Raw genomic sequence first — 11,237 nt, forward strand, 5'->3', positions numbered from 1 at the left:
ATGTAGTAGTTATATATACAATTGGAAAGTTAGGTAGGTGTCATTCTTTTTTATTTATAAACTAATTTTAAACATGTGCTTCGTTATTTGTTTTTATGTCTATTAAAAGATGTTTAAAGATTGGGAAAATAATATTTATGTTTTAAATTAATCAACCAAAATTTATTTATAAGTTTAAAAAAAACGTGTATTATAAAAATATAAATGGTAGAGTTTGTAAAAAGATGAAAGATAACATGTGTAAAAATATATTAGTTTCTCTCAAAATATAAAGAATAAACAAAAATATGTAGAATAAACTTATTAAAAATACAAATTAATGTATAAAGAGATTCGTCTAATGTGTATTGCTAAACTCATCTAATCAATATATTAACAAATTTGTTGTTAAACTTATATAATCATTATATGATACACTGTGTAATGTGTATTGTTAGACTACAAACTTGTATAATATATATTAGAAGACTTGTCTAATGAAAGAATGTATAGAGTTGATTAATGTGTTTTAAAAGAGAACCAAATTTATTATTTGTATAAATGATATTAATTAATTTTTTTTTGTACAAAAATATGGATTAATAATATTTTAATTTTAAATACTTATTTTTTTGTAAAAATATTCATACTTAGTTTTAATCTAATAAAAAAACATGATTAACAAAATATGAATTTTTAATATATATAATAATATAATATGTTAAAAATCATTTTTAATAAAAGTTTAAGTGTAACATTTATATAAATAAAAAAATTTGTCTCAATTTGAAAATGGATAATATTGTTCTATTTTAAGAAAAATTTGGATTAAATAAAAAATCAAAGAGACATAGGTAAATACTAAAATTAAAATTAAGGCAATGATACTTTTAAATACATATACGTGACAACAAAAGTTTAATTTATAGGTAAATGGAATCCTAAGAAAAACTATAAATATTTTTATTTATAGGTTTTGTATAACATGCTTCGTGTCCAGGTTTCGCAATAAAAGCACTTGCATTGGGCTAACATTTAAGAAGGGGAGTCAAAAGTTGTTATTTCCTATACAAGATGTTTCTATAGGATTTGTTTAGGTTTAAGATAGATTTAGAGAAACAACAAGAAAACATAAGGGTAAGTTGTTGTGTGTTTCATACTTTGGAATAAAACTTTGATATATTATTTCCATACACTGTTTATTACCTTAACAATTCAACAATCTGATACTCTTGTTTTAAACCCAACCCTACACATGGGGATGTTAAATTCAGTGAAGGCGTGTGGTTGATGGAGATGGAGTACCCAGAAAGCAGCAGCGTGTGTGAGATAGAGGAGGAAGAGGAGAAAGAAGAAGAAAAAGAAGAACAAGACTGTGTTTATGTTGCAGTGGGTAAGAGCAACACAAGCATGCACGCTCTCTCATGGACACTCAACAACTTGGTTACTCAATCTACCATCATTTTTCTCATTCATGTATTTCCTCAGATCAAACACATTCCAAATCCCCGTAAGTCATCACATATTTTCCATCTCTCTTTCTTGCTCTCTCTCTCTATATTTGCTGCTAGGTTTTTGTGTGATTGTGATGACAGTGGGAGTAGGAATGGTTCCAAGGAATGAAGTGAGTGTTGAGCAGGTGGAGAGTTATGTTGAGCAAGAAAGAGGCAAGAGGAGAGAGCTCCTTCAGAAGTTCCTACAATCATGTTCTTCTTCCAAGGTACTAATTCTATAGTTAAACCCAATGCAACCAAATCCTCATTCAATTCCAATGAAACCAAGAAACAAATGAACAACCTTATATATCCAGAACAGGTTAAGGTAGACACCATCCTGATTGAGAGTGACCTGGTTGCAAAGCCTATCCTCGACCTCATTCCCATTCTTCAGATAAAAACTCTAGTCATTGGAGCCAACAAATTCCATCTGAGGTACACCGCTAATTACGACCATACCACCATACAAGCTAATTATTCAGCACTAATTAATATACAATGTTTGATTAACAGAAAATCAAAATCAAGGAAAGGGAATAATAGTGTTGCCGATGAGATACTGAGAAATTCACCAGAAAGTTGCAAGGTGAGAATTATATGTGAAGGGAAGGAAGTAAATGAGCAGATGATGATGTCACCCACTAACCATACTTCCATGACTAGCCAAAAGAAAGAAGATAACCATGATTCAGTTTCATGCATTTGTTTCATACCCAAGTTCAAATGATTATTAGCCTGTTTAATTTCAAGTGTAGCAAAAGGGTATAGATATGTAGCTCAGTCAAGTTCTTTGACTCCTAATGTAGCTTCTGAACAATTCATTACTTTGAATAATTCAATTACTTTGTTGTTCATTCTGTCATCAAACACTGGTGTTCATTCTGTCATTACATAAAATATCGTTGATATAAAACAAAGCATTTGATTTGACTTTATTTGAGTTGTGTAACGCGTCCTTGGTTACCTCACCACAAAAGGCATATTCCTTCATGCTTCTCACCTGTGATTATACACAACAAATGCATGGATACACGACTTTAATAGTCAACTCTAATAATTTACAAACGACCAGGTCAACATTGACGAATTCCTCTCAGGAAAAACTTTAAAAGTTTCCACATAATGTGATGTTTGAGATTAACTTTTGGTTGATTTCATTGCTTATAATTTTTGCTAAGCTAATCGCGTCACATCGGAAGAGATATATATTCGTGAAGTTTGAAGAAGGTTTATATATAACATGCTAAGTTAATATAAACAGTGGTGGAAACCGATATGAAATTGTTGGAAGATGCAGTAGAAAGCTCTCTTGACAAAATGTGTTCAAGAAATTAATAAACCCTTGTAATGGGTGCGCAACTACAAACCCAACATCTGTTTTTGGGGCATAAACGTTAAAAGAGAAAAGATAAAGGTGTAAAGATAAAATTAAACAACAATAATATATACAAGATGAGATCCTATTACATAAGTAATAGCAAGGACAACAGACAAAAAAAAAACAAATAAAGAAATATTGCTATAATATATGGCTAAGACTAGAACTGCAAAATGGGTCACAATCCGCGGGCCATTTCGGCCCACCACAGGTTTGAGTCGAGTTGGGTTTGAAAAATTTATATCTTTTTATACGGGTCAGATTTTAACCTGGCTCATTTAAACCCGGCTCATGTGGTTTGAATCCGTGGTGAGCCGAATTGACCCACCAAACCACCTACATAATATTATTTTATTAAAATTTAATTTTAATTTTAAAAAAAAATATTTATTATTTTGTTTTTGCTTGAAAAAATTATTTAAGTTCCTTATTTTCAAAATTAATTAAACACCCATGCGAGTGAAATTTGTTTAGATTTGAATTATAAAAAGTTTGTAATTTTTTTTATTTAAAAAAATTGTAATTAAGTGAGCTAGTGAGCCAACCCGTTTACCCACCAACCTGTGATGGATCGGGCCGGATTTGAATTTTTCTGGCTCGTTAATAAATGAGTCGGGTTGGGTTGGCTCATTAAATGACCAACACATGGTGGACCGAATTGAGTCGGGCCGGGTGGTTCGTTTTAACACCTCTAGCTAACACTACCTAGAATCTATCCATATTTATAAAAAATGTAACAAAAAAGAAGTTAAGAATATGTTAAAGGTTGAGGAATGGATTCAACCAAGAAGACATTGAGTTTCTTCTGTTTTAAACACACGGCCTCTCACAAAGTAGGAAGTGTGTGTGTATCAAGCAATTTTAGCTAGGATAAATTAGCAATATATAAGTGAAGAGGAGAAGCTTTGTAAACATGTTATATATATTTTTGGTTATCATAAAAAAATATAACACTCATTTCACTAATAGATAAGAAAAAGATTATTTTCTGGCATAAGAACTAAATATTTTTAATTATTAATAATTTTTTCGACAATTAATTTTTTTTTGTCTTTTATAATAATTGGAATAATTTATTTTTTTAAAAAATTAAATAAATTTAAATTGTTTAACAAAATGAAAGGGTGATAAATTATGAAATTTCATATTCAAACTCGTGGTTAGTGTTTAAACTTTGAAGCTGAAGAAATTTGAATTAAGACTTGTAAATTTGGTAATTATTTATTTCAAAACGATGAATTAAAATAATATATATTGTTTTGATATAATTTTTATTAATATTTGTTTTAAGTTTCATTTGGTTTGTTCATAACAAGTACTTCGACAACATGCTTAAGAATAAAACATTAAAATAATATAGTAAATTTAAATTGAATTATTAAATAAAAAAAATAGTGTATGAAGTTGTAAAGAGAAAGTAAGAGACTAAAGAGAGTCCCAAACTCTTAGGTCTCCTTAACGTCCTATAACTTTCAAATAAAAGGTCTTACTTATACTGACAAAGGTAATGTGTCCTACATGTTACAACATAGCCACGTGTACTTTATTTTATGAAATTAGTTTTGTCCAAATATAATTATATAGTCAACTATATATATATATATATATATATATATATATATATATATATATATATATATATATATATATATATATATATATTGATCCATGATCACATCCCAAGCAATTAGTTGAGAAATCGGAAGACGATGGGTTCGGAAAGGGAGCAGGATGAAGAAAATTCGAGTTGCTTTAGACGTGGTTTTTTAGGGTTCAAGAGAAACCAAGTCATAGATTGCAGCGAGATGGTAGATTCAGATTCGGAGGATCTGTTTGAGATTAATCTGAAGGAGCCTTTGGTTTTGGATACCATACGAGAAGACTGCGAGAGCACTGTGTTCTCTCTTGATATCCACAACTGTAACAATGATGATGATGACGACGATGATGTTGTTTATGTGGCAGTAGGCAACAACGATGAACATTCCAGTCCAAGCATGGAAGCTCTTTCATGGGCCTTGAAACACGCCGTGACACCCTCTGCCACCGTAGTTCGTCTTCTACACGTTTTCCCTCAAGTCAAGCTCATTCCAAGTCCATGTAATTAACCTCTACCCGTTTTTTTGTCCTTCTCTTCCTCGTTTTTCCATGCTCCGTGTTCATAGTCAAACAAGTCCCTTTCCCCGTATAACACAGGTTTACGCGTGAACTCATCTTTCAATGTTATGTATGATTCCACAAGAATCTAAAGTTAACATCAGAAACAGATATGTCAAAGAGTGTTGATTTGTTGCTTTGTAAGTTTATAACCAAATACTTATTCAACAGTAGGGAAAATTCCAAGGAGTCACGTTAACGAAGAGTATGCTAACATGCACTTGGCACAAGTGAGAGCCAAGAGGAAATTGCTACTTCAAAAGTTCATTGACCTCTGCGTTCATTCTAAGGTAAATATATAATTAAATCCTTTGCCTGGAAAAACGTAACACAAAAGATGGTTTCTTACGCTTTGATTATGTGTATATATATATATATATATATATATATATATATATATATATATATATATATATATATATATATATATATATATATATATATATATATATATATATATATTGCATTACTGTTATGTACAGGTTAAGGTGGAGATGATGCTGATTGAGGGTGACAATGTTGCTAAAGCGATCATGGAGCATGTTGGAAATCTTAATATAAGAAAAGTGGTTGTCGGAATTTCGAGATCTGATTTAAGGTAGCGTGTCTGAGATGCATAATATATAAGTAAATTGGTATGAATTAAGAGCATTTTGTGATTCTTTGATTATTTGGATTAGTAGAAAATGTGAATCTGGAAGGAAGAGTGGCATAGCGGGCAAGGTACTAAAATACGCAGAGGAAAGTTGTGATGTAAAAATCATATGTGAAGGGAGAGAAGTGATAGACCAGATGAGTGAGTGCTCCTCCACAGACAACGGAAGTTCAACAGCTTCGCAGGAAATAAATGAATTCAGGGGATTTCTCCCATTGAAGCATTTTATGTCCAGTTGGGTATGCTTATTTAGGTCCATCATCACCAGAGATTAGGTAGATGAAGTGTTATTAAGAATATATAATCATATATACAAAAGTTTTGCTCTACGTATATATCGGATTTATACAGGAGAGGCATCGAAAAATACAAATACTAATAAGATATGAATTCAAGTACGTTCTTTTTTTCAAAATCTTAAAATAATAAATTAAAAAAAATTTCGTCTTTATGCTTTACTTTTTATTTCTATTTAATGAAACTTATTTCTTACTTGAATTCTAAAGAAGTAGTTCATGAATTTTATTTGAGATGTTGAATAGTTTATTTACTTGACAGTTGATGTATGAAGTATTTACGTTCGATTTTTATGTTTTGATGTTATCTTTTTGTGTACAAAGGGCAGAGTCCGAATTAACATAAACTAAGAATATAGCAGAAGAGCTATTGGTATAATCTCCACAACATATTTAGCAAAGCAAGCAACTGCATCTTTCACCTTTAATTACCGTTAAGAATTAAATCGTCAATTGGAAAATTGATTAAATTATAAATGAAAAAACTTGTAGGTTTATTATTTTTTTTATATTCATTGTTTTAAGATTTTAGGTTAAAGACGAAGTTATGTAATATAATGTTGAGTTTTAGTTTTTGAATCATTATGAATTTTTATAATTTTGTTTTCCACTATTCATACTAATCTTAAATTTGAAATAGAAATGTGATATTTGGGTGAAAAAAAATCTAAAACTCCCCAATGTTAGGCTTTTGTCATTTAACATCATACATGAATTTTGTTTAAAAAAATCATTTTTTATATGGACTTCACTTCAAGTACTTGTAATGAGAAACAAAAAGAGATGAACACAAAATAGTCTATAACTTAAATTTTAGAGTTAGTATATATTTTTAGTTTTTGACACAAAATTGAATTTCGTTTTGATACTAAATTTTAAAATAAATAAATATATTAATTTTATCTTAATTATGTTAAATATTTTTGATTTATAAAATAATATTTCAGAAGTTTGAGCCATTTAACTCAAGTATTAGTTTAAAATATCATTTAACACATGAAAACATATAATTTGATTAAATTAGAATAATCATATCTATTTATTTACTTTTAAAATTTGGAATTCAAAATATATTAAATTTTTTGGAAAAAAAAAGAGAGATTTATTTAACTTAAAATTTTGCTAAAAAAATTATAATATTTTCTTTCTCTTCGATAATGAGAAAACAATAACATTTCTTTTAAAAAAAGGAAAAATAACTAAAAGAATTGTTTTAAAAGAAGAAACGATTTTTTTTCACTTAATTTTTCTATCAATCGAAAACTAAAGTAATGAAAAAGAAAAGAAAGTGACTTTTAATATGTGCTCTTTATAACAAGAAGAAAAGTAAGTAAGAAAATGAATTTTGAAATAAAAATACGTTGGGCCTTGAGTAGCCCAAATATGGAAGAAAATTGGGCCTTCTCTTCTTCTCTGAATTTTGAAAATGGAAATAACAAAAACAAAAGATGTTGTGGTGTGGAAGCTAAAGAAAAGAGAAGGAAAAAAGTAGGGGAGGATCCATAGAAGTGTCTGGAATCCGAATCCCATCCGAGGTGGTTTTGCTGTTTGTGTCTTCACTCTTCACCCCCTCCCCTCCTGCAATTACCCAAGCGATCTCTCACTCACTCTATTTCTCTTTCTCCATCACTATTTCAGAACCGTTGCCACCATGAAGCGCCTAAACGACGACGTTGCCAACCCCTCAACGGCGAAGCCAACGTTCCTAACCAAAGCCCAACGCGAGCAATTGGCCCTCCAACGTCGCCAGGAAGAAGTCGCGGAGCAGAAGCGCCGCCAGGAGCAGCTCCTTTCCCACAACCACTCATCCGATCCCAAACCCTCCTCCGACCGCGATAGAGACAGAGACAGAGAAAGGGACAGAGACCGTGACAACAGGGAGCGCGACCGCGACAGAGACAGGGACAGAGACCGCGATAGGGCACGTGACCGGGACCGGGACCGCGAACCTGAACGCCGAAACAGAGAGAGGGAGCGCGAAGAGGATACCCGGGCCCGTGAGCGAGCTCGGTCGGAGAAACTCGCGGAGCGCGAGAGGGCACGTGACCGGGACCGCGAGGCCGAGCGCCGCAACAGAGAAAGGGAGCGCGAAGAGGAGACCCGGGCACGCGAGCGAGCTCGCTTGGAGAAACTCGCGGAGCGCGAGCGCGAGAAGGAGCTTGAGTCCATCAAGGAGCAGTACCTGGGCTCAAAGAAGCCCAAGAAGCGCGTGATCAAGCCCAGCGAGAAGTTCCGGTTCTCCTTCGACTGGGAGAACACGGAGGACACTTCGCGCGATATGAACGTTCTTTACCAGAACCCCCACGAAGCTCAGCTCCTCTTCGGCCGCGGCTTCCGTGCTGGCATGGATCGCCGTGAGCAGAAGAAGCTCGCCGCCAAGAACGAGAAAGAGATGCGCGAGCAAATCCGCAAGAAGGACGGCCTCGAGGAGAAGCCCGAGGAGGCCGACGCTCAGCGCCGCAAGGAGGCCGCCGCCGATCTCTACGACACCTTCGACATGCGAGTGGACCGCCACTGGAGCGAGAAGAAGCTCGAAGAGATGACCGAGAGGGATTGGCGCATCTTCAGAGAAGACTACAACATCTCCTATAAGGGTTCCAAGATTCCTCGCCCCATGAGGAGCTGGATCGAGAGCAAGTTGAGCCAGGAGCTCTTGAAAGCTGTGGAGAAGGCTGGCTATAAAACCCCTTCTCCTATTCAGATGGCAGCCATTCCCCTTGGCTTGCAGCAGCGTGATGTCATTGGCATTGCTGAGACTGGTTCCGGGAAAACCGCGGCGTTTGTGCTTCCCATGTTGAGCTACATCACCAGACTTCCTCCCATGAGTGAGGACAACGACGCCGAGGGTCCCTATGCTGTTGTCATGGCCCCCACTCGCGAGCTCGCGCAGCAGATTGAGGATGAGACTGTTAAGTTTGCGCAGTATTTGGGAATCAAAGTGGTGTCCATTGTTGGTGGACAATCCATTGAGGAGCAAGGGTTTAAGATCAGGCAGGGCTGTGAGATTGTCATTGCCACTCCTGGACGTTTGATTGATTGCTTGGAACGGCGCTATGCTGTTCTAAATCAGTGCAATTATGTTGTTCTTGATGAGGCTGATCGCATGATTGACATGGGGTTTGAGCCCCAGGTGATGGGTGTCCTTGATGCCATGCCTTCCAGCAATCTCAAACCGGAGAATGAAGATGAGGAGCTTGATGAGAAGAAGATTTACCGGACCACTTATATGTTCAGCGCCACCATGCCCCCTGCTGTGGAGAGGCTTGCAAGGAAGTATTTGAGGAACCCTGTTGTGGTCACCATCGGCACTGCTGGAAAGGCAACTGATTTGATCAGCCAGCATGTGATCATGATGAAGGAGTCTGAGAAATTTTACAAGCTTCAGAGATTGCTTGACGAGCTTAACGACAAGACTGCGATCGTGTTTGTCAACACCAAAAAGAATGCGGATATGGTTGCGAAGAATTTGGACAAGGAAGGGTATCGCGTGACCACTTTGCATGGAGGGAAGTCGCAGGAGCAGAGAGAGATTAGTCTTGAGGGGTTTAGGACCAAGAGATATAATGTTCTTGTTGCCACTGACGTTGCCGGACGTGGGATTGACATACCTGATGTCGCTCATGTTATCAACTATGATATGCCTGGGAATATTGAAACGTACACTCACCGTATTGGGCGTACTGGTCGTGCAGGAAAGACGGGTGTGGCTACAACATTCTTGACTCTTCAGGACAGTGATGTCTTTTATGACCTCAAGCAGATGCTCGTTCAAAGTAACAGTCCTGTTCCACCTGAATTGGCAAGGCACGAAGCTTCAAAATTCAAGCCAGGAACGATTCCTGACAGACCACCTAGACGAAATGACACTGTTTTTGCGCATTAAAGAATATTTTTTGAGGTAGCCATTTCTTTAGAAGACATCAACATTGCAGGTAATGTGAAATTTTCTGGTTGGGGTAATGAACATTTTGCCAGTGAGACACTACCAGCATAATCTGCTTATTATGGTTATATGATCCTGTATAAAAATTTGTTTACAGCAGTCTTTCTATTCTGGTATCGCTGTCCTTGCTTGTATTCTGTTTAGCTAGAGCTACTACTATTCTACTTATTAATTATTTCTAACAGGATTAATAGTTTTTAGATGAGGATATTGAATTAAATTTATCATGTGACTTCATATTTGCCTTATGCTACAGTGGTTGCATTTTCTGATTGCATTTCTTGCTTTATCCAGGCTGTCAGTTGTTTGATTGATGTTTTTGTTTTTCCTTAAGACTTAAAACAGTTTCTGCACATTTGTTCAGCTGATGTCAAAGTGAAGGTTGAATGGATACTAACATTTGTCAAATGTTGCTTCAGTTTGGGTTAGTTTCAGTTCTATCGTTGGTGCCATATCTCAGCCTATGCATGACTGCTGCAGTCTTGTTCCAGCGCACCTCGTAGAGTAACTCACCCGAAATTTTTTAACTCATTAACATGTAAAATGTTTTACAATATCAGTATACTTTAGCTATCAGCAAGTTTTGTCTCGGTCGGTTAGGCATGTACACAGACATTTCTTAGGGTATACAGTCTGTCTTGAATATAAAGCTGATGAGAAAATGGTGGAAGTAAGTTGTATGAAGTTTAATGCAATATCTCTATGTTTGATACTTTATCATATTAAATTTTTTTAACTCATTAACATGTAAAATGATATACAAATGTCAGTCTATTTTAGCTATCAGCACGTTTTGTCTCAGTCTGTTAGGCATATACACTGACATTTCTTAAGGTATACGGTCTGTGTTCATTATAAATCTGATGAGTAAACGGTGGAAGTAAGTTGTAGTTTAAAGCAAAATGTCTAAATTGGAGGCTTTATCATATTAAATTGATATTAGGAATTGGAATACCTGGATTGGATGATCGAAGAAATGTTATCATAGAATCATATATGTAAAAATCCTTGATAGCAAAGCCTATGTTTGGAAACCCGTTAGTCAAGCCTCTGAACATATGTTAAGTCTCAGTTACAGACGGGTTCCTTCTGCAAACATACTTTCAAGGTTCTGAAAACGGAGACTAAAACATGTGCTTTAGGTAAGCTAAATTTGACAGTAGTAATGGACATGCAGAGTATTTTTTGCTTAAAGCACAATGTATTTTTACTGAAGTTTAAGATAGAAAAATGCTACGGCCTAGAGGTTCTTACCAATGTTGATAAATGGCAGCGTGATGGCTGCCCTGGTAGGTTTTTGCCAATGGCCGCCCTTGGCAATTCGGGAAGTAGG

At 35.2% G+C, this 11,237-nt stretch overlaps 3 protein-coding genes across 7 annotated transcripts; all 3 read left to right on the top strand.

Moving 5' to 3' along the window:
* Positions 1-983: 983 nt before the first annotated feature.
* On the top strand, positions 984-2,342 carry LOC108342059 (U-box domain-containing protein 35). Its single transcript, XM_017579766.2, has 5 exons — positions 984-1,116; positions 1,254-1,489; positions 1,575-1,699; positions 1,795-1,910; positions 1,989-2,342. The coding sequence occupies exons 2-5, from the start codon at positions 1,270-1,272 to the stop codon at positions 2,200-2,202; spliced, it is 675 nt and encodes a 224-aa protein (XP_017435255.2). The 5' UTR covers positions 984-1,116; positions 1,254-1,269; the 3' UTR covers positions 2,203-2,342.
* Positions 2,343-4,550: 2,208 nt separating this feature from the next.
* Positions 4,551-6,043, top strand: LOC108341198 (U-box domain-containing protein 35). 2 transcript variants are annotated; one of them, XM_017578869.2, is made up of 4 exons: positions 4,551-4,953; positions 5,182-5,300; positions 5,493-5,608; positions 5,691-6,043. In XM_017578869.2, exons 1-4 carry the CDS (start codon positions 4,563-4,565, stop codon positions 5,938-5,940), a joined length of 876 nt encoding a protein of 291 aa, XP_017434358.1. In that variant the 5' UTR covers positions 4,551-4,562; the 3' UTR covers positions 5,941-6,043. The 2 variants fall into 2 exon arrangements, with proteins under 2 accessions (XP_017434358.1, XP_017434367.1); XM_017578878.2 differs by having other exon boundaries at positions 5,694-6,043.
* A 1,333-nt stretch (positions 6,044-7,376) lies between these two features.
* On the top strand, positions 7,377-10,624 carry LOC108347697 (DEAD-box ATP-dependent RNA helicase 21). Of its 4 annotated transcripts, none has more exons than XM_052871904.1 (3): positions 7,377-7,496; positions 7,600-9,893; positions 10,239-10,624. In XM_052871904.1, exon 2 carries the CDS (start codon positions 7,613-7,615, stop codon positions 9,842-9,844), a length of 2,232 nt encoding a protein of 743 aa, XP_052727864.1. In that variant the 5' UTR covers positions 7,377-7,496; positions 7,600-7,612; the 3' UTR covers positions 9,845-9,893; positions 10,239-10,624. The 4 variants fall into 4 exon arrangements, with proteins under 4 accessions (XP_052727864.1, XP_052727863.1, XP_017442609.1 ...); XM_052871903.1 differs by having other exon boundaries at positions 10,324-10,624; XM_017587120.2 differs by having other exon boundaries at positions 7,412-9,893; positions 10,269-10,624.
* Positions 10,625-11,237: the final 613 nt, after the last annotated feature.

This window comes from Vigna angularis, chromosome 1 (genome assembly GCF_016808095.1).
Source record: "Vigna angularis cultivar LongXiaoDou No.4 chromosome 1, ASM1680809v1, whole genome shotgun sequence".
NCBI lineage: Eukaryota > Viridiplantae > Streptophyta > Magnoliopsida > Fabales > Fabaceae > Vigna > Vigna angularis.

Coding starts and splice junctions, on each gene's coding strand:
- LOC108347697 (XM_052871904.1), top strand. CDS start 7,613: ATGAAGCGCCTAAACGACGACGTTGCCAACCCCTCAACGGCGAAGCCA.
- LOC108342059 (XM_017579766.2), top strand. CDS start 1,270: ATGGAGATGGAGTACCCAGAAAGCAGCAGCGTGTGTGAGATAGAGGAG. Junction 1,700..1,794: donor AATCATGTTCTTCTTCCAAG/GTACTAATTCTA, acceptor TATCCAGAACAG/GTTAAGGTAGACACCATCCT. Junction 1,911..1,988: donor GCCAACAAATTCCATCTGAG/GTACACCGCTAA, acceptor TTTGATTAACAG/AAAATCAAAATCAAGGAAAG.
- LOC108341198 (XM_017578869.2), top strand. CDS start 4,563: ATGGGTTCGGAAAGGGAGCAGGATGAAGAAAATTCGAGTTGCTTTAGA. Junction 4,954..5,181: donor CAAGCTCATTCCAAGTCCAT/GTAATTAACCTC, acceptor CTTATTCAACAG/TAGGGAAAATTCCAAGGAGT. Junction 5,609..5,690: donor ATTTCGAGATCTGATTTAAG/GTAGCGTGTCTG, acceptor TATTTGGATTAG/TAGAAAATGTGAATCTGGAA.